A 21,965-nucleotide genomic window follows, 5' to 3' on the forward strand; every position below is an offset into this window, starting at 1 on the left:
CCAGCATTCTCCCTCCTCCTTCAGACATGAATCTATGTTTCGTGTGTCTTTCTACTGCAGTGTGTTTGTGGCTCCAATTGTATAGTGTTAATATGTATTCTCGTCTCCTAATAGTTGAATCATAGACGTGTATAGTCTTCATTTTAAGTTGCATTCCCTCAAAATTTATTTTTGGGTAAAAAGGGAATGTCTGCAAATGTATTTATTTGGATATAATTTGCATGTCGTCTCTTTTTTTTGTTTTGTTTCAAATCTCCCACTTTGTTGTGAGTGTTGTTGTCCGGAAGGTTATTTATATGTTCTGTTAGGTACTGAATGCTTATATTTAAGAAGGGAATATTTCTACATGTGCACATAGTTTTCCAAGGCATTGAGATGGTTGTTGATGATACAAAAAAAAAAAACATAATTACAGCAAAAAAAACAAAATGGCTTGGTCATGTTTTGTCAACTTCAGTGCCACAACATCACACTTGCTAATAACAGTGGGAAAGGTCAATTTTCTTTTTCAAAGGTGAACAATTGAAAGGAAACATTAACAACATATAGTATAAACAGGTGGCAATTTTTCATTTTAAGTGAATAATTTTCAATGTAAAAAAGTTTTACCTTGATTTCTGGGGGAAATAAAAACTGTTGGCAGCAGTGTTGCATAACGAGAACCTAAAATTGACACAAATCGTTCAAGGTTCAATTTCACGAAAAAAAAAAAAAAAGATTTTTAACCAACATTAGTTCACAGCTAAAAGAGGTGCTGAAAAGTTGTTTTTAAATGAAAACTGTGAATCCAACACAGCTCAATTTAAATGAGAAAAAAAACAAAATTTTCTGATTTGTAAACTTGGTTTGACAGTGGGAGAAGGCAAAAGGAAAGACAAATACTACAATAATTTAAAATAATACTTAAGTGAAAATAGACTGTCACTAGTAGAACATTTAAGAAACAGGTGTTATATAACCCATTTTTACCAATTTATGTTTTTCCCCTAAATTAACACTGAATCACAAAAAAAGATAAAAAATGTTAACAAAATGTGTATACGTTCTTTGTTAAAAAGCTACTATATCAAATTTATTTATCTGCAAGATCTCATGAAATCCAATAAAGTTGGATTGTATGGAAATAAAAAATACATATTTATATTAAAAATGTCAAGAAAACTATTAAACTTAAGCAAGTGTTATGCAACTTGCATTTCCATTTTACAATTCAAAAATGGATAAAACAGAAAAATGTTAACGAATGTGGAAATGATCCTTTTCGCCAGACACCAACTATATCAAACATATTTACCTACAGAATAAAAAAATAGAATAAAAAAAAATTAAATTCAAATAAGTCTGAAAAACTAAATTTGCAAACAATGCAAAAACATGCACAAAATAAGCTGCAAAGTGATACTTACCTAAAAAGTGGTATGCGGCTCCATTCCGTCAAATGTGAGCAATACTCACGCTTGACATTGCGAGACCCGTTTTTAAAATTTTGAGCCTTCCACCAAATGAAGAGAAATTCCTCAAAATCAAAAGGACAGACAGGTGCTGACTTTGGATGGTTTTATTTATAAACGTACAGTCATTGCATTGACACAGTGAATGAAAGAATACATCTAAATGTGGTGATAGTGTTCAGGTGACTATTACAATAAATACACAAGAAAGCCTCCGCGCTAAAAGAAGAAGAGAAGCGGAGGAATACTGTGAGAGGAAAATGCTCGATGACATCAGGAAGCACAGCGGCTATTGCTTTGATTTTTACATTTCCTTTTTTTTTTTTACAGCATCTTTTGGTTTTAGGCTTAAACGTGCATTTTTTTAAACATCCGCAGCACACTGCCCAGCTCTCAAAATGCAAACATAGCAAAAAAAACAAAAAAAAAACAAAACAAAAGTTGGCATACTTCAACAGACCTTTCGCTCAGAGCCCCTTAGTTACTGTTGCTAAGGCCAAAAAGCTTTACACACAACACAGTATTGTAGTGGTGGATGACCGCATCGCTTTATCCACATTTTGCTGAGCTGGTTTGGATTTTGCACTATTCAACCGACTGTGAGGACCACCGCTTAATTTTATCAAGCGCCCGTATTTTATATGGGCGAGGTTCGAGTCAAGTCGATTCCTGAGGATTCATCTGACTATGCGGAGCCTCATGGCTTTACCAGTTTGCATTTTTCTAGTCTGGTTTTGGATTTTTGCACTATTCAACTGACTACGTTGGAGGTATTCAATCGACTATGCGGTTGATTGCATAGCTTAAGTCATGGTCAGCATTAATCTGAGCTGATTTAGATTTTTTTGTGGATGACGGCATACCTTTTCTAGAGCCTAACAAAAACATTTCCATTCAACCTTTGTGTCACTCTCTTATGCATAAAGGAAAAAAATAAATAAAAATAGCAAAAATTCAACCAGGACAGGTCGGCCTTCCATGCTGCGCTGTGATTGGCCGCTCTGTTTCTGGCAAGCGCAGTTAAAGCGAAAGGTCAATTGTTTTGTCCTGCATATATTCCTCAAAATGGATGACAATTGCATTCAATCACTGCAAAATCACTGAGGCGGCAAAGTGGACAACTTGCAATGAAGGAGTTTGGCGGGCGATGACTATTTGGCCCCTTTTTTTTCCTTCTAGCGAAATAAAAACAATGAAAAACAACCCTACTTTTGTTATGTTTCTTTGCTGTGTCATCATCCTTTTTGTTCCTAAGGCACGTGGAAGTAGCAAGTCCAGTTATTGCCCTCGTGAATTACATTCCAAGCGTGTGTGTCAGTGGAAGCCTTGTGGATTATTTGGATTATAGTAACAACTTTTGAATGTCATCACTCAGGTGCGCAATTCAGTGCTGATGCAAAACAATGATTGCCTTGGTGGAGGTCCAGTTTTGCACGTAGCAAAGGTTCATTTGCACATCTAATTTTGTTTAGTTTTGGCAGTGACATAAAATGGATGCAATTTGATGAAAAAAATAAGACACCTAAACCAGATTAAATCCAATTAAACGTGTACATGTGAATGAATTGCATTTGCTTCATATGGAACTGAATGGTAGCTCAAATCGATTGTGCTTCGTAAAAATGCAACAATGAGTGACTGACTGTTATGACTGTTGACAGTCTGCGGTTAAAGAATATATTGTATACGGATGAAAAATCTTGTCTTGGCCCACGTGATGAATAGAGGTTTTGCACAGGAGGGCAGGGCTTGGCAGGTGATCGGGTTCAACTTGACCCGAAGCGTCACAAGGTGGTCGGCTGTCCGGCCGCTTGAGGGAAATGAGAGAGCCGCAAACGTTCAGTAAGTGGCAACAGACGGCGAAGGTGAGATGACAAAATGGAAGGAAATTGAGTATGGCTGTGTAGACGACTGTGATTATCAGTGATGCTCAAAATGTGGAATGGTAGGCAAGCTCCCTCTAGCGGTAGACAGAAATAAATACTGAATTCAATGTTCAATGTATGTTAGTGTCTTTTGAAAAAATCTAATAAAGCACTTTTTTTTGTTAAAAATTCAACTATTTACATTTTAAAATCCAAAATACATTTCTTTAAAAACCAGTTTCCTATTTGGCTATAATTTGTATTAACTTAAGTAAGTAATAGGCAGATAGAAACCAAGTCACTAGTCCTCACTTTAGTAGCATATCGTTAGCATTTTGGCTAATGAGTTTAGGAGTATTTTACAGCCCCAAAAAGGTGTGCCTGTTCATTTTTGAACGATGCAACTACCTTAGTGGATGACCACGTTGCCTGACAATTTTTATGGGTTTGTTGCAACTATGGGGCCAGCTGCACAGCTTTTTATCCAGTCTCTGTTTCGATTAATTTATATTTTTGTAATTTTTTTTTTGTTATGTAACGGACTCCACAAGCTTTATCCACAGGCTCCATTCTTTTACTTTTGAGGAATTCCCCTCACTATGCGGATGGAACCTGCATGTATTTGGGTTACTTTAGATTTTTGGCAATGTCTGTGAATGATCTTTCAAGTCCTATCATGGACGTACAAAATCTGAACATGATGCCTGTAAAATTGCCACAGGTAGATAGCTGTACTAAAAAAGAGGCAATTCAATGAGTACGCTGGATGTAATGTGGACAAATTGGTCACGTGTGTTGTGAGGCAACAATGTCAGGTGAGATTAACTCACAGCGGGAGCGAATGTAGCACTGATGGCAGTTGAGGAGGCCTCTACGGATCCGCACATCAGTGCCCGTGGATGTGTCTCCTAATTGGCCCTTGCACACGCCGCACTGACCACAACAACAACAACAATGCTGTGAACCCCTGAAAATCCGCTTTGTAGACCACACAATTCTTTTCTAAATGCTTTTACCCCTCCCACACATACTAACCTGGAGAAAATGGGTTCTTCACTCACCTTAAAGCAGTCGATGTGGAAGTAGAGGCTGAGGGTCTCGATGATCATGGCAGCCCCCTTGCCCAGCGGCTGCCCACAGCTGGAGCACAACTTTTTGCCGCTGACAGACCTACACCGCAATAACATTCAAAACAATGAGCCTCGCACTGCTTCATCAAGTCTAAAGACAAAGGCAGCACTAGAGTTTCCATTAGGTGGACAAAAGCATCGGCACACTATGGATGAACTCAAACCGTATTACCTAAAAGATGAATGAAAGGGTGGGGGGGATGTATGAGGGGCATGTTTTCTCACAACCCACTCACCCAAGCAGCGTAACTTTAGGGCAGTGATGAGCAAACACTAATTAATGGATGTGTCCCAATACTTTTGTCCTCCCAAGAACCTAACTTCCGTGACGACGACAGCAAGCACAAGCCGAGCACAACAAAGCTAGGATGCGAAGCACAAAATGGCGGCGATGAGGATACCTGTTGGATGGTACGTCGGCAGAAGGGGGAGGGGGCTTGGGTGGGCTACGGCCCGCGTTATTAGTGGTGGGCGCACTCCTGGAAAATGGACAGATTGTTGTGGGATTCAACGGACCATGCGACTGACAGCATAGCCTTGACCAGAGCCCACATTTATTTCGCTTAGTATTGAGGGATTGAATGACTGCAGATTTCTGAACATATTCATTCAGAGCCTGCCGGAAATGTGGATGCGATTCTCGAAAATGTGTAGGGATGATGACGACATGATGATAATCTGTGAGTGAGATAATGAATGCAGCTATGATAAAAGCTTGTTTCCTTGTCATGGACAGGAAGACAAGTAGTTGGTGCCATCTGCTGGCCAAACACGGCAACTGAAAGACTGCGGCCCAACCCAATGAAGGCCTCAAATGGGCTATCGTTGCACAGCACAAGCGCTACTGTTGCTATGGTTACACTTCACTTTCAACAATGTCAGACAATTACTGTCAAAGGGCAGGAAGCTTCTTTAAATGATGGCCTGACGGAAAAGCCGAAAGCAAAAGACATTTATAGTCCATTTCAATCCGCACACATCCATCACACACCTGCGTTGTCCCGGAGACCGGGCAGGCTTTACGGGTTCGGCGTCTTGCCGTTTTTTGATCGGCGCGGCGGTCTTGGCGGCCATTTGGTGAAGCTTCTGTCCATTCTGCAGGCAGCTACTCTGACTCACCGAGCTGAAGTAAAAAAGACAAGGTTACGGCTCTATTTTTACTCATTAGAGTGATATCCATACTGTGCTGCCATAGCCATCGCAGACATGATTTATTTATTTTATTTTTTTTAACTCTGCCCGTGAATCTGCAAAGATGTTTTGAGTAACAATGTTGATTTCATATTATTTGATATTAAATCCAAATTTTACATTAAGACGCGTCGTCCTTTCGATTATATTTATCGAACAAAGGTTTTCTCGACGTGTGTTTTGATGCGTCGACAAACCTCTTGGCTGTTCTGAAGCTGCTGTCGTCGGCGGTGCTGATGTCGCTCGTCTTGTCCTCTCGGCGTTTACACTCCACGTTCTCGGCACTTTCCTTCTGTGTTAGCCGATCAGAAGAAAAGGACTGTTAGCTGACCAATCACTTTGTGCAGAGGTTTTCAAATTGGGCTCCTGGGACCCTTGAAAGTCCGTGAGGAGTAAGCTTGGGGGTCCGCAAAATAATATATAATAAATAAAATGATATAAATGTAAAAATTATATAGCTAATAACATATGGGGATAATTACCCAAGTCTACCTTAACCTTTGGTCAATTAAAAACTAATAGGATTGTGCTATCAACATTGTTTTCTAGAACAAAAGGTTCATTACTACAGCAATAAAATCCCTTTTTTTTTAAGAATAAAATCAGCTATTTTTCTAAAGCGGTTCAGATGATGAATGCATGTATAGTTCCATTAAAATTATTTTCCTGGATAAATAGTGTAATATCACGAGAATAAAGTAGTTGACTTTTATATCACTGATTACATCTTGGAAAACTCTTGACATATTCTCATAAGATTGACTCTTCATCCTGACAAACTACATCATTGTTCTTGTGAAGAATGACTAAAAAAAAAACTTTACTTTCAAAACATTGTAACTTCTTCAATCAAAAAAACCCAAAATAAAATAAAATAAATAAAAAAATTATATATATATATATATATATATATATACGAAATATAACTCAATATGATAACTTGGGTATTTTCTAACTGCAACCCATATGCAATGCATGAAAACACAAACTAATAACGGTGAATAAAACAAATAAATGAGTTGTGCACCGCATGTCTTTCCAGTCGTTCCTGTTTGCGCTCCCAGTCAGCAAGTGAACGCACAATGGCGTCCTGGCCCTCGGAAGTTGGCGGGGTGGACGATTGTGGAGTCAGGGGTGTGACCGTCTCGTCCAGGATTAGACGTTCCTAATGTGAGGGTAGCATTGCAGCAGTAAACGCACAGCGAAACCTCCAAGTACGACCACGATGTAATCCGTAAGCAATGTCACTCAATAAAAAAAAACATTCTTGTCATCTAAAACCTCAATAAACTCATATGACACGCTAGTGACAAGAATATGGCAAGTTTGATAGCTAGCGCCATATTACGAGAAGTTGTATGTTTGTAAAAGTTTGGTCACTACCACCCCAAATGTCATCAATCAATATAAATGGGAGCTAGCTAGATGCTCACGTAGCCGTCTACACCTTCACTCAGTGCTGCTTCTTTTCTAACATCACAAAGTGATGGACAGAAACAAAGACACCAAACGGTCCAATTTAACGTTTGTTATTCACAAAGAGCTCGTACGACTACAGACAGTCCTCCAATGTTAATGTTAATTACAAGTGTGTAGTAACCTAGCGAAATCAAATCGGTAACCGCTAAACCTTGCAGATTACCAAAAAAATAAAGGCAACCAAGATTTCAATAGAAGTTCACTTATGAACGCAAACAAAGTCACAGAAAGCTTGAGGAGGATGTTTTCACAGAAACCTTCATTTGGTGTATAAATATGCTCCCACCTCCTCATGGTAGCGCCTCTCCTCTTGGGCGACCTCTCTCTGGGCCTTCTCCCACTCCTCCTTGAGCTTCTCCTGCTCCCGCTGGTACTTCTCCTGTGTTACCACGGCAACATACCACAACCATACACACACACGGGGGGAAAAAAAGACATTGTGATTTATGTCGGAGGTGTGTAAAAATTGAATTATATATCATGGAACTGTGGCTTGTCAGGAGTGAATGCAAAGAAAAAGAAGAACAGGAGAAGCAGGCGGGAGTTTGACGTGCAAACAGGCTTCCGAGGACTGTTTCGTTGTTAAAAATGTTTGCCTTTATAAAGAAAACAACAGGGTGTCTGCAGGTTTTAAGGAGTTCAATTCAAGACGTTTTTGGACACGCAACAAGAGTGTTATGTCAGATTAGTGCAATAAATTATGCAGTCGTCATCTCACACATTTTTAAGGCTACTTAAGGCCTTACATTTGAAAAGTCTAATTTAAGATCCCTTAATACCCTCATACACCTTGAAAATGCTGTTTTGATTGATAATGTCATGGACAATCACAGAGCACGACAAACAACTACAGGGTTGAAACACAACAAGCACAGTCATGCACCATCCATCCATTCGAGTTCAGAAGCCTTTCTGACTTGAGCTGCAGAGAAGGATGGGGGGGGGGGGGCAGTTCGGCAGCAGCATGCCCCCAGCACAAGCTGTGACAAAGCTCCTTGCGCTAGTGGCAGCGGGACACGAGCGGATGTTAGGATAAGAAAATGCTCTGATCATAAAAATGGATGCAAGCTTTCAAAAGGAGCAATGCAATGCGGTTAATCAACTTGATGACGTCTGAAACCTTTAAAAGGTATAAGCTCATCTCACTTGTTTAAAAGCAGAGGTGGGCAAACAAAAATGAATATTCATTGATTCAAATTAAAATAAACTACTTAGGTAAGGTATTGTCATTTTTTAATTTTTTTTAAATTATGCATGCTTCATGAAAATTTAATAATGCACAGCATATACCGTAACCAAAAAAAAAACAAAAAAACTTTCAAGTATTGCATGTCCAATTCTAAATAAAAGGACATACATAAAACTATTTTTACAATCATTGATTTTAATTATATGTACAATTGTGATAAAAATATAGAGAATAAAACTAAAATTATTGTCAATTTCTTATACTTAAAATGAATCATAACAAATGTACTCATTAGTAATACAAATAAATTATTGTAACTAAAAAATACATTAAAAATATGAAAATAAATATTTAAAAATAAATCAAATACTACTAAAACTACTTCCACAAAAAATACAATGAAATTCTGGGAATTAGAATTGATTGCTAAACTTTGTCAAGCTAACAAGGCCTTGCTGGGCTTTATGCTTGCTTGCACAAAAGTCTTATCTAACACTCGTTAGATAAATGGTTGTGACTTCTACTATATGCTGAAAAATGGCACGAACAGTGGATATGTATGCATATATATATGCAAACGGAACACACCTTTGGGAAAGTAGGCTTTTGACAGCGTGACTCTCTTGCGCAAATAAAACCGAAATTGGGAGCTGCAGGTAGCCTCATGTGCCATGCTTTGCCTTGACGCCTACCCATGGGGTACCGGTACCTGCAGCAGGCGCTCCTGCTCTTGCTGCCACCTTTCCTGACGCTTTCGCTCCTCTTCCGGGTCCCAGAACCAGCGGTCGGCCCGCCTGGTCTGAGGCGACACCGGCACTGAAACCTGACGGGATGGCCACCCCCCACCCCGTCAACAACACATGTATCCATCCACAAAACCCAAAGCACAAAAATAGTCATGCACACGTTGGGTACCCTCAAACAACCAGGAATCACAAAGACAGAGAAAATAATGGAGATGAGAAGACAGATAGTTGCTCTACCACAATAGCTCTAGTCCAATGCTAGCCAATTCACTCCTACTGAAGGAGAAAGACAGAAAAGGACAGAGGTGACCAGTGGTGGTAGGAAGTCACATACGTGCGTGTCATAAACTTAACCTTCACGTTTCAAGATGTTGATTGTACTCACGTTGCTGTGCTGATCCTTCTCCCCCTTATCTGTAGAATGTAAATGTACAGGAACCATGTATCAAAATCAGGTGTCACTAAGATTATGGTGGTGAGTATCAACATCAAACAATATGCATCATTTGCAATTAAAAATATATTAGTTCAGAATCATTCAGCTCTATGTCGTGCCGCATTCAACAATCAACAATCAATTGTGTGTCCCATCTCCAAAAGTCAGAAAAGGAAAATTACCTGCAAAGAACTCCCAGCGCAAATTTGGGTTGCTGCTTGTCAGTGGAGAGCGAGTACTGTTTTTGAAAGCTATAGGGAGATATGAAGAAAAACATGATGCAAGTCGTTAAAGGGGTAAAACGGGTATAAACTAAAGCTAGTTTAGTGTGTGTGTGTGTGTGTGTGTGGGGGGGGGGGGGGGGTCCTGGAAAGTAGGCATTTTATGGGTGGTCTTAAGAAGGTAACAAATGCAAGAAGGGGTGTGTGTGTGTGTGTGTGTGTGTGTCAGTAACCTTCTGTTATTGGCGGATGATGTCCAAAACGGGGAACCTCCTGTTTCTTCTGGTTTGTCTCCAGGTGACTGTCTACGCTCATCTACAGATTTGACGGGATTATTAATCAGATGGATGGATGACATGTTGAAGTAGGAAGGATTTTAATGGCTTACCCCTGAGGTTACAGAGTGCGTGCCAAGTCCTGATTGACACGATGGTACAGTCTTTTGTTTGGCTTCTGCAAAGACAGTGTTTATTGTGCTGTGCTAAAGTAGGAGTCCGCTGCATGCACCACATGATGGGATCGAGTCGACTAATTTAAATATGTGACGAAGTTGCAAACATGACAACACTTGAGAATCCCTCCCCTTGTTGTAATGCCCTAGCTCCACCCACAGTTGTCATGGTAACACAAGCAGTAGAGGGCATTTGCATGAGACAGAACCAACCCCACCAAACCAACCCTTTGATTTTAACCCATTAAAGGGAAGTGGACGTTGAATGCGCAGTAGTTCTTCCACCGCATATACTTCATCATACCGTTTTTGAAAATTTACAACGATACACTTCAAATTAAAAAAAAATATATATGACTGCAATATGACAGATCTACAAGCATCCAGATGGGGGCGGTAGAGCAGCATGTGACTCAGACCTGCAGATGTTTGGACGTGTGATGCTGATTCACACTTTTTTTCCAGTGGAGCTGCTGCTGACTGGCTTCCACTCTTCCTCCCGAAGCTTTCCTCTGGTTTCTGCAACTCCTAAACAAACAACAACAACAAAAAACTGAATATCTATTATTTCACTTTGCATATCTTATGGCCAAATCAATAAATATTAGGTACACAAAACAATCTAAATTTACATCTAATGTTATTGTTAGTTTAAAGGTCATGATTAAACAGATTTGAAAATAAATTTGAATATTTTAGTAAAGGTAACAGAATAAGCAGAAGTTTCACCGCTGGTAGTGAAGTTGGCCTGCTGGGTGGCGTTGAACACAGAGCAACTTCCTCGTCCTGGACATCAGTCGAAACTGGCTCGACATTGGTGGACGCCGGATTTCCTCCTGCCGCAGAGGTGTTCGGGTTGTGGGCCGTGGTTTTGGGCGAGGAGGACGGAAGGAAAACAGGAGAAGACTCCCTTCCTTGTCTCTCGGGAGCTGCGGGAGAGTCGTCGTGTCCCGTGTTGCCGTTGACCCGCAGCAAGCCATCAGCCTAGAACAGATGATTGCTATTTTGAGACACGTCTGTGCTAAGCTAAAGTGATACGTAACAAAGAATAGAAAACACAAGAAAAAATGAAACACAATAAAACCCTATAAAATACAAATTATTTAAATTTAATATCACGCCTTAATACATTGTTTTTCATCGTGTGGAATGATCAAATGCTAATATGAATTCAGATTCTCTATTTGAAATTACAGCACCTGAGGCTACATCACACGCACGACATATATGAGCGCCGCAAGGCTCATTTGGACGAATCCCCTTGGAGGAGTTTGTCAAAGCCCTGGAATTTGTTCGACATGACTGCTTCAAACCAAAATGGCCGCCTTCCTGTTCAAGTTAGGGTATGGGTCCTTGTGACATTTCCGTGTGTCCTGTTGTGTTATACAAGATACACACACTTCATCACATTTTTTGGGTATATTGAGCGTCCTAATAATCATCTCAAGAATAGTATTAAATAGTAATTCAAAGCGTGCCCTAATGAGAACTCCAACTGAAATGAATCTCTGGGCTGAAAACCACACTTGTGCCTTCATTAGTTCTACTATTAGCTAATGCATGCAGACTTTAGCAACAAGCGGGCCTCAGAGACAAAGAGACGCTCGTAATATATGTGTGAGGAGGCTCCTTGTGAACTTCTCAGTGAGGACCCCCGCCCTCTCGATCCAGCGCCCCCTATATACCTCCACCTTCTCCTCCGTCTCCAAGCAGCTTGTGTGGGCCGTCTTTGTCCACCGGGGAGCCCACTCCACATTGAGAGGGCCCTTCTCCGTCAACTTCTTAAGTCAATAGGGAACACAAGGCTCCATTCAAAGTGGGACTGAGACGGCTGACAAGACATTCCAGAGAAGCGCTTGGCTACATTTAGCCTGGTAGCAACCATCACTGCCCAACGTTTTTATCCAAAAAAAAATGTTTCCTTCCTGCTTTGGATCAAATATAAAAAAATAAAATAAATTAAAAAATTACATACACAAACCCCCACAAATTTTGGGAAAAGGTACATTCATATTGTCACTGAATATAGGCCCTGTAGTCAGCGCTCACTTCTGCATAATTTGTTATTTTATTGGTTAATATATATCTAGCCTGGAGAAACTATGCACAGTTCTACGCTGAAAAAAACTGCTTATTTGTCCAATTTCTGGAATGCCCCAAGATGTCACAAGGATAAGCAAAGTATTTAATTGTGACAAAGAAGTATAGTTTTAGTGTAATAGTATCGCTGTGGGATACAGAGGGAGTATTTATTTTCAATTTCTTGAATTGATGCATAGAATTCTCATAAAATGAAGTCTGATCGCCTAAATCTGAGATCTGAGTCTGCTTAAACTAATACCACACAAACAATTGTTTTCATATTTTTATAACGCATACCGCAACATTCACAGACCAGGGAGGAAGAAAAAAGCGAACCCTTGGATTTATTAAATGGTTCACCCTGGTTTGACAGAAAAAAAAACTTCAACCAAACATTTACTGTAGTTACAGATGAGATATGCACAACGATCAGGATCAATTTTGGATTCATTCCTTTGACAAAACTTTCATAGTTCATCCAGATTCCTGGGATGTCTATTGGAAACAGCTCAAAGAAATGTGAATATTCTTTGTTTGGTACGATTAAGCAGACTTACTTTATTTTTGTGGTTTGAATGACGGACGATAGGACTACATTTTATGATCAATTTAAACAGAAATGCAAGACATTTCAAAGGGCTGACATAACTAATGTAGTAGAGCGTCAAACTGACCTTGCTGGGCCAGGGTTCCGGTGTAGCAGGCCAGGACTGAATGCAAGGCTTGGGCGTCAGCAAAGGTAGCGGCTTTGGGGACAGCGCCCGGTTGGACGGCGGCTCGGACGAGCGCGAGCGAATCTGTGGCTTTTGCGGCGGCGAGTCTCTAGGCCACTCGTCAATTTGCGCCTCCACCATAGAGGTGAACCTGGGGGCCGAGGCCGGGGCCGACTGCTGCCGCAGATACTTCAGGGGGCCGTCGGGGTCGGCATCCCACGGCTCTGAGGTGGTTGGAGAGGGCGAGAGGGAGACGGGGAAGCCGGAGAAGGACGGGTCAGCAGAGATGCTGCGGTCCAGGACCTTGGGCAGTTGGAGGCGTTCCATGACCGTCTCGCTGATGGAGAAGCGCTGGGCGTAACACTGGAGGATGGAGGCCGCCTCCTCAGGGGTTTTGGCTCTCTGGTAAGCTGCCCGCAGCTCCTCCTCGCGACGTTCCCTGTGGAGACCGATAAAGGAGAAAAGCAGATTTTTGTTAAAATGAAGGATGAATCTTCTGAGACTGATTTGCTTGATGAGAAGGAGAACAGAGCAGAGATGTGGACCGTTAGGTTACCTTCTCTTTCAATCCCATTGATTTTGACTTGAAAGGTACGCCTGTCAGTTTTATTCTCAAGATTTTGCAAACAAGACATTGATTTGGCGTGTCTGCCATGCATTTAAGGCCATGGCCCCTATTTTCATGCGTAGCTCAAGTCTAACTTACTTTTGGTATTTTCGTAAACGGGCGCAGTTAGAAATGGGCGTCGGCTCCGTTGTGAGAGTGAACACAGTCGACTTGATTCCTGGCCAGGTGAAGTGGTATCCTTTGTTACCTTTAAATTCAGCGTGTGGTCTCATTTGATACGCGTTTGTCATGTTGGAGTTGGACCTACTTGTCTTCCACAATCTCCCGGTAAGTCTTGATGCTCCTTCTCCTCTGCGAGATGCACTCTCCTCCAGTCATCAGCTGCTCCATCAACTTCCTCTCTTCCTCCTTCTTGATCAGGTCCTGAGAGATGCTGCGCCGACGATTTTTCCACCGGGCCAGGTCCTGTCGGACACAAACGAACATGTTATGCTTCATTCTGAAGGTGCTAATATAAATGACAAATGGAACCAAAATGGCTCACATCCTGCCAGTGACTGCCCTCTTCCTTCATCTGGTTGTACTGATTGTGCATCAGCTCATGACGCACGTGACTGTGCGGTGGTAAAATGGTCGCAATGTCGTCCTCGCCACGCATGTCGATCATGCTCACACTCCTGCGGAAATCACAAGAGAAAGACACTTAATGTGGGGCAAAGTTACAAGGATTTGCCGTTGTTGCTGAAATTCCACATCTTTTTAGCGGATATTGAGGAATGAGTGTGATGGGGTAGTTAAAACACTGTAAACAGGGATTTTCAAAAATCTGACATGATGAAAACGGATTTTTATTTTTTTATTTACTGAAGCATTATGTGGCGGTGGCGCTGTATCAAAAACATGACAAGGCAGGCGCAAATGATTTTTCTACTCCAAATGTGTCGGACAAATTTGAGGATTTTAAAATTAACATGAGTTTAAAATAACTGCATATTATTTTAAATCTTATTAGTGATGGCCATGATAATGTCACTTCTTCATAATCTTTTCCTTAAAACACAAGACATTTTTAAGGCAGGTAAATTATTAATTTTATAATATTAACAATATTGAGTTAATATTGATATTTAATAATCTTACAACTCATAGAGTCATGAGATGTAATGATCATAACCTTGCTAAAACCTTTTAATCCACTTTGCAAGACTCCTGCAAATATGGATGTTTCGAGGCCAATATGAAATGAAAGTCATAATACATTTTCAAGGGGAGGAAATTGCTAATATATTGTCATTATCATCACCGTGCAAATGATATTTTAGTAGCAACCTCCCATCGTACGAACGACACCAGATGCAATACTTAAATATTAGGCTGGCAGACTTTTCCATGCGGAAATTGGATAACTTACTGTGGGTCATGTGACACGCTGGCAGGACGCATGATAGCACGGTGAGACATACAACAGACAAACACAAATGTGGATTATTGAAAGTTTGCTGAGCAGAACAGTGACAACAAATGGCTTGTGAGTGAGCTTTCGGGACTGAATGATGTTGCGCCAAACATTCACAAGGGGGCAGTCTTATCTGCAAGAAGACAACTACTGCGGTTGCAAACCATCAGCATCACAACCCGAAGCAAAAATGGTGATGGTTTTAAAGGGCACAGTGGATACAAATTGTTGGGTCTTGGAGACTCTTTGTATATTGTGTAAGTCTTCCCATCCATTAAATGTGAAACTAAACAGAAGCACTAACATGCTGCAATGCAAGCTCAGATTAGTTGGAGCTACCAGCGTTAGCTTCTGATTAGCGGCAGCATATTTTCGATTGTTCGGTCAAATTGTCCAAGTGGCAGTATTATAACATTATGTGCTAAATATGCCTTGGAGGAGGCACTGCCGTTTTCCCTTCGGCTGTGGTGAACTTCGACACTTTCCCAAGATCATTTTTGACTGTAATACTTTGCAGGCAGGCAGAAGGCCGGGTGGGAGAAAGCGCGCAGCTGTCCGGTTCAGGCATCGGGTGTGATCAAGGTCAGAGAAGGAAGCAGAGCTCATTTCCGTACATCCTGAAGGAGGGTCGCTTGTTCCCATTTCTGTGTGTACTAGTCTCAGTCCATGCCTGTTCTGCTGTGATTACCAAAACATTACTATATATAGATTTGTATCATTAGATTAGAATGAATGCTACACAAAAGTGGAGTATATAACCAAATAAAAGGACTATTACGGAGTAAAACTAAGATGGACACACACAACATTGTGGAGTGATCACATGCTGCTTTTACGTCGGTAAGCTTCATGCTATTACATCACGGGAAACTCTATAGACGGGGCATCAAATAGTATCGGTGTAGAGGCGGTATAATCTTTTCAGCAATAGATATTGACCACAAATGGTGAAGCAACACATAGATCGAAAACAAGACTCAAATACATATATTCTTTATTCTCTGTGAAAAATGACTAATACTACTGAAAATTAGCGATACAATACAATACAAAATATCTGTATGTCTGTATCTTAGTGCCCTCGGGTGGCCAAGGTACACACGCCAGGAGGAGCAGCAATTGCAGCATGTTTTTAAATTTTTTTTTTTTAATTAAGAACATTTTTACTATGCTGTTTGTGGCTCAGCACCTGGTCGTCATGGTAACAAAAGCTGTAGTCTAGATGGATGAGCCTCCACAAAACTGGCAAGTTTCTTCCGGAATCAATGCAAAGGCTGTAAACTGCATAGTAATTCTTGCGTTTTCAGTTAAGTATCTTACCAAAAATTATACTAATACACCTGGGGACTGTTTTAAAAAGTGAAAAAAGCAAAATAATTTCTCCATCCAATTAAAGTGCGTGTATGAAATGTTCTAGACAAGGCTGTTACGTTGAATCTCTCAACTATATCTCCTGTAGAGCTACATCATTTTGTCACTTCTAAGAAGCTAAGCGGGCTCCCCACGCAGCACTGCTGGAAAATGACACGGATTTGTTTGATGTGATACAACTGCATAACAAGTGTTACATCTTGGCAGCGCTAACGTACACACGCGGCAGCCCACCGCTGTCAAGAATGCAAGCAGCAGCTCATTTCAAAGGAAACATCCCCGACCCGATATACACAAAGCAGATCTCAGCCGCAGATTGGCTTCCAACTCCCTTGAACTGATGATGACAGGCAATCCGTACCATCTGTTGTACAGACAGCGGCGGGAGAAACCGGGGGCAGCGCATAGAACCCCTGGCAATTTCAATAACACTGCAAGTAACAAGCCACTGCCGGCCGGTCATGGGGTGTAAAACATCTAAAAATGGATTTCCATCATTGGGAAGACTGTGCGTGTACGTTTGTATTTCTAGAAAGTGTCCAGGGGCGTTTATTTAATCAACTACAGAGGCAGGTATGACACTATCGTAGTGATATTTAGTAGCTGCTATTCACAGTGGATAAGGAACAAGCCTTGTAAAGAAAAGCAAAACAACGCCAGATATTTTTGTTTTCTTCAGTATGATAAATGTGTAACAGTAATGTGACATAATTAAATAGAATTTAAAAAGATTTTATTGCAGTTTTTGCTTCAATTCAGTGGACGTTGTGCTGCTCCTTAGCCACCTGGGGGAAGTAAACTGCAGACATATGGAGGTAAAATTAGTCGTTCTTTGCAGAGGATAAATAGTATAGTTGTATTATGTCGATGACTACCTGTGCTGCTCCACTGTTACTAATGCTATTCATTAGCCCATGTAAGGTGTTTTGCATTGCTTGTTAGCATTAAGCTAGACTGACTTATCGAAACAATGTGGCTATTTTAAATACAAAAGTTGAAATTCTGTGTTTTTATCTTTTGTTTGACAACAAACTCCAATAAACAGCTTGAAAACTGTTTTTTGAACAATTGTTCACCATCTGATAAACTGCTGCTTGTTGTAAATTGAGTTGCCTGCCATCATACAGGGCTTGTATCCCAAATTTATGCTTGCAAGTATAGCAAAATTTAAAAAAATAAATAAAATTGGTTAAATGATAGCACGTACCTGAAAAAAACCCCCAAGGTAACTCATACTCAAGGCATCAGTATAGTTAAGTTAAAACTGTAAATACTCCACAAACTATGACACAAACCCTTTCACTCATTTTACATTACCCTTAAAAAAATTATGTGTTAATCCAGGCTAATTTTAGCACCTTCTCAACATAAAAAGATGGCAGTCTCTCAGTCTAGATGTACCACTTCAATATACATCCTTGACACCAATTATATTCCTGTTTACCAAGCCTTTGGTGCCATTTTGTGGCATCTTATAGGCGTATAGATTGAGCAGAAAAAACACAAATAGGTGAGTTTTCAGCCAATGGCTGAGGTGAGAGATTTCAAAGGAAAAAAAGTATTATTCGGTGGGTGATCACAGAGACTTTAAGATCCCTTCGAACGGTTTAAAAACAAAACAGTAATAAGTCTCTAAGTAGATGACAACTAACATGTGCATGTCATCACTTGGAAGATTCACAAGAAGCACCCACCTCAAAGGTCTGTCTCCGCCTACAGGCGAGGTGGCCGTACTCCAACTCTTGTGCTCACCGTCGTCCTTGTCGCAGTTCTTCTTCTTGCGCAGCGGCGTCGGCACATAGCCGCTCTGGTTGCACTTGTTGGGTAGGTACTGGTTGAAGGGCATGGCGGTGCGTGGCTCGCTCACCGAGGTACGGCGGGCCAACATGTCGTCCTTGTGGATGTCTGGGGTCTTCCGGTAGGGAGGGCCGTCCGACTCGGAGTCGCTGCCGCGGCCTTGCGGGAGGGAAGGAGAGACGGTTATGAGCAATGTTGGTACATAGACTAGCAGTTAGTGCAAAACATGTGTTATTGAAAAAGGATGGGACATACTCATAAAATAATCAGATTATTCTCATACATTTTTATGAGGGCTTTTTAAAAGCTAATGCACTAGTTTCCACTTCAAGTTTCAACAAACAGCTCAAACAGGATAAATAAAAGGGACACATTGACTTTTTAATGTTTGTATACAAAATAGTTGTGTGTGTGTGTGTGTGTGTGTGTGGAGTGCCTGCCAATCAAAGTGTGAAATTACACAATCGAGTAAATCTCTTGTCCGCCGTTTATCTAAAAAAAATGTCCACTACATCGGCAAGAGAAAGAATGCATAAATAGCTCAAACTAACTTCAAAGATAAACCCACAAATCACAAATACCCTTTTAAACCGATCAAACATGAACACGCTCCAAGTAAAAGCGGATGTCATCACTCCAAAAAGACTGCTAAAAAGTTTTATAGGGACATAAAGTCATCACCGTGTCTGTGTGCAGGAGACATGAATCACATTATTATGTGCCTCTCCAAAAGTCTCAGCCAAAGAATATGACTGGAATCTCAGCGTCTCGGTCTGCATCCCATTATACAAGATGAAAATGAACCAGGTGACACCTGGATTGGCAGCAGGACTTTCCCTGCATGGTTTAAAAAAACGAAAAAAAAAACAAAAAAAAACTCCATGTTGCATAATAACCCTCAGCGTAAATAAATCAGAGGCACCATGAGGATGTTGTGTTTATCATTCCTGTGGCGTGTGCTCACCGATAGCTGCTTCAGAAGTGCATGCCTGAATGTGCACAAGCACCAGGTAATGGATACCTGCCTCACTCAAGGTCTCCAGAAATTCCTCCCCAAGATGTTCACCACATGTACCGCTGAAGTAACCAAGACCATGGAGCAGATTATAGCCAGTGCCACAGAGGAACAAGTAAAGAAAAGGGAAGCATAGCACAAATCAGAAACTAATTTACTACTTAGATCAGGTGTGGGCAAACTATGGCCCGGGGGCCACATGCGGCCCATTAAACGTTATAATCCGGCCCGCTGAACTTGAAAAGAATTAAATGAATAAACCTGGTTAATGTTTCATTTTCTAATTACGGTGGTTTTTCAAATCCATAATTATTGTTGTAACGTTTTTGTTCACTTTCTTTTCAAATTAAATGTATTTTTTTTCTCCGATGAGGAGAGGTTACCAAAACACGTCATCCATCTGCTCCTGGTCCGGCCCCTCTGTCAAATTTTCGAACCCATTGTGGACCAACAATCAAAAATTTTACCCACCCCTGACTTAGATAAACGACCATGCTTGAACTCAACCCTAACTGTGTCATCAAGTGACTTCAGGCCAGTATTTTCTAAATGTAACATGACATCTCAGGATTTATTCTTTCCAACGAAAAGTATTATGAGCACAAAGCGCCTCATTCATAAGCAGTGCATCAAGTGACTACACGGGAGATAGAATGTCTTCCTTCGATTGAGTTAAATTTGACTTTCGGTGCTCTTCATTGCCGTCAGGGTGAGGTCACCTTACAGAGCCCAATTGTGGGGGAGCTTTGATGCAAATGTCGGTGCGAGGGAGGGGAAATTTGGATCTGTCTCCTGTGTCTCATCCTGGGCTCATACTGAATGGAAATTGTTTTCAGTAAGTTAGTATACATTCACAAATATTTAATAATTTTTTTATTTTTGGAAATACCTTAAAATTTATGAATGTTAATATTTTGAGCAATATTTTATAAATGTTAATATCTGAATTATTTAGATTTCTATAAATATTACACAAACAGTATTCTAAAGTAAACCATAGTTAAATAGAAAAATGTGTTTGGCATTCATTCTCTTTAAACTGCAATCTTAATATGTAGTTTTAATAACCTTGAATTGTGTTTGTTGTTCATCATCAAGGTTCAAAGCATTCCAGGAATGTTTGCTCTCATCACTAAGCGTCTTCAAACCTCGCTCCTCATTAATTTTCCGGGGGTAGCTAGTTGGCTACTGTCCATTTCAGGTGGGCGCGCGCAGGTCGTCGTGATGCGTCGGCGGAATGATGGAGGCAGAGCATGCACGAGAGAAGAACTCAGAGTGGGTGTGAAATAACACTTCTTTCAACTGACTTGTTTTACTGATGTTAACGTGGCACTGTTTAAGATGTTTTTTTTTTGACACATGTGAAAAGTGGTGTGAGGTAAAAAAAAAATATGTTTTAATAGTAAAATTTATGCGTTTTTAGTTGAACTTGATCGGTTGTTCTATATTATAAATCTGAGTGTTGATGTGTGAGCATTGCCGCAGTCGCATTTTAATTTATTTTTATTTATTTCAATTTCTTAATTGCCTGATATGATGTGGCCTTTTGCTTAAGGTAAAACAAAGATCTTAAATCAGCTACTATTAAAAAAAAAAGATGAAATAAATGATTTATAAGGTCTTTTTAGTTAGCTGGGCGTTGTCCCACAATAACACACCATGTAGAACAATGGGCCACACAATGGTAGTAGTGCAGCTGTAAAAGCACAATGGGCCCTCATTTATCTGCACAAGGTGTATGTGTGCACCTTTCAAAAGAGCCGGTGCTCTATTACTAAAATGCAGTGGTGGGAGCAAGTCACAACTAAGTCTCAGGTCTGCACCATATTGCTTTATCTTGAAAATGAACATTTCAAATGGTAAACTTGTCTGGTCATGTTCATGTCTAAATCATGTTGCGACTCACGAGAGATTCAAAGTCAAGTGGAGTTCTTTCAAAGGTTTTAGCCGAGCAAGTCCTAAAATTGTTGACTTGAGTTCAATCATACAAGTCAAATGAATGAAAAGAAAACGATCCAAAATAACTTCCTGTGAGTTCTATAAAATGAAAGCTTGCTGGTTGTATAGATTTATACCATCGCTGCTGCCACGGGCCACCAGGACGTCCGGCGACGGAGTCTGTTGCGAACGTGAGCCCAACGAGTCCAGGCTGTCAAAGGAGTCCTCGCGACAATGCCGGGGCGGGGAAAGCGAGTCGCTCCGCTCAGAGTCCCAGCAATCAATGTAGCCGCTGTCCCGGATGCTGCGTTGGGGGCTCTCTAACTCCTCCGCCTCCTAAAACGTGCAAGGACAAAGATCAAGGGATGGATGTGCCAACATCTAGCAAAATAACACAAATGGGTCATAAAGTTAATGTGGGAAGATCTTGGACCAAAGGAGACCATTGCTGTTCATGTCGAACGTTAGCTTGCTAACCGTTGGAATGCTAACAAACAGCTCTACAGCCAACCGAGTGCCAAAGTCCTCAAGTAGATCGGTAAGGGATTTGCCATAATGCCCTGGAGTTGCGTACCAATTCTAAAAAGAACTGATAAAATACTAAGATCGTAACAAAATGGTGCATCACATGTAGCACACAAGTAGCAACTAGACTACAGAAAACACAAATGCAGATCAGTAAGGAATTCACAAAAGTACCCTTTAGTCAGGTGCTATTTTAAAAGAAATGTGCTAAAATATGCAATGAAATGTTACCTGCTCAAGCATTATTTCTTTGAAGAATATTTCAATACGTCCCAGTGTGACCATCTCCTCATTTAAAGCTCTCACTCAACCAGCTCTAATTTTCTCTGCAACTTCACCTT

General features: G+C 40.7%; 1 protein-coding gene across 6 annotated transcripts in view; it reads right to left on the reverse strand.

Annotated features, from left to right (window-relative positions):
• Nucleotides 1-1,543: 1,543 nt before the first annotated feature.
• LOC148338509 (LIM and calponin homology domains-containing protein 1-like) overlaps nucleotides 1,544-21,965 on the reverse strand; it is a 47,454-nt gene continuing 27,032 nt past the window's right edge. For 2 of the 6 annotated variants that reach the window (XM_088292518.1, XM_088292522.1), the window contains 20 exons: nucleotides 21,237-21,435; nucleotides 18,044-18,305; nucleotides 14,934-14,951; nucleotides 14,067-14,199; nucleotides 13,830-13,987; nucleotides 12,916-13,393; nucleotides 10,889-11,143; nucleotides 10,579-10,687; nucleotides 10,097-10,161; nucleotides 9,942-10,023; nucleotides 9,670-9,738; nucleotides 9,437-9,465; nucleotides 7,403-7,495; nucleotides 6,665-6,802; nucleotides 5,835-5,929; nucleotides 5,438-5,569; nucleotides 4,848-4,925; nucleotides 4,378-4,486; nucleotides 4,147-4,249; nucleotides 1,544-3,261 (listed from right to left, as the gene is read on the reverse strand). In XM_088292518.1, coding sequence (XP_088148644.1) covers nucleotides 3,236-3,261; nucleotides 4,147-4,249; nucleotides 4,378-4,486; nucleotides 4,848-4,925; nucleotides 5,438-5,569; nucleotides 5,835-5,929; nucleotides 6,665-6,802; nucleotides 7,403-7,495; nucleotides 9,437-9,465; nucleotides 9,670-9,738; nucleotides 9,942-10,023; nucleotides 10,097-10,161; nucleotides 10,579-10,687; nucleotides 10,889-11,143; nucleotides 12,916-13,393; nucleotides 13,830-13,987; nucleotides 14,067-14,199; nucleotides 14,934-14,951; nucleotides 18,044-18,305; nucleotides 21,237-21,435 — 2,631 coding nt within the window. In that variant the 3' untranslated portion in view covers nucleotides 1,544-3,235. Of the gene's footprint in view, nucleotides 3,262-4,146; nucleotides 4,250-4,377; nucleotides 4,487-4,847; nucleotides 4,926-5,437; nucleotides 5,570-5,834; nucleotides 5,930-6,664; nucleotides 6,803-7,402; nucleotides 7,496-9,014; nucleotides 9,129-9,436; nucleotides 9,466-9,669; nucleotides 9,739-9,941; nucleotides 10,024-10,096; nucleotides 10,162-10,578; nucleotides 10,688-10,888; nucleotides 11,144-12,915; nucleotides 13,394-13,829; nucleotides 13,988-14,066; nucleotides 14,200-14,933; nucleotides 14,952-18,043; nucleotides 18,306-21,236; nucleotides 21,436-21,855; nucleotides 21,918-21,965 lie in introns of those variants that run through there. The other 4 variants (XM_088292523.1, XM_088292521.1, XM_088292519.1 and 1 more) reach the window with 4 other exon arrangements.

The sequence above is a fragment of the Idiotropiscis lumnitzeri genome, chromosome 4 (genome assembly GCF_059441095.1).
Source record: "Idiotropiscis lumnitzeri isolate Australia: NSW breed Sydney's pygmy pipehorse chromosome 4, RoL_Ilum_1.0, whole genome shotgun sequence".
Classification (NCBI taxonomy): Eukaryota; Metazoa; Chordata; class Actinopteri; order Syngnathiformes; family Syngnathidae; genus Idiotropiscis; species Idiotropiscis lumnitzeri.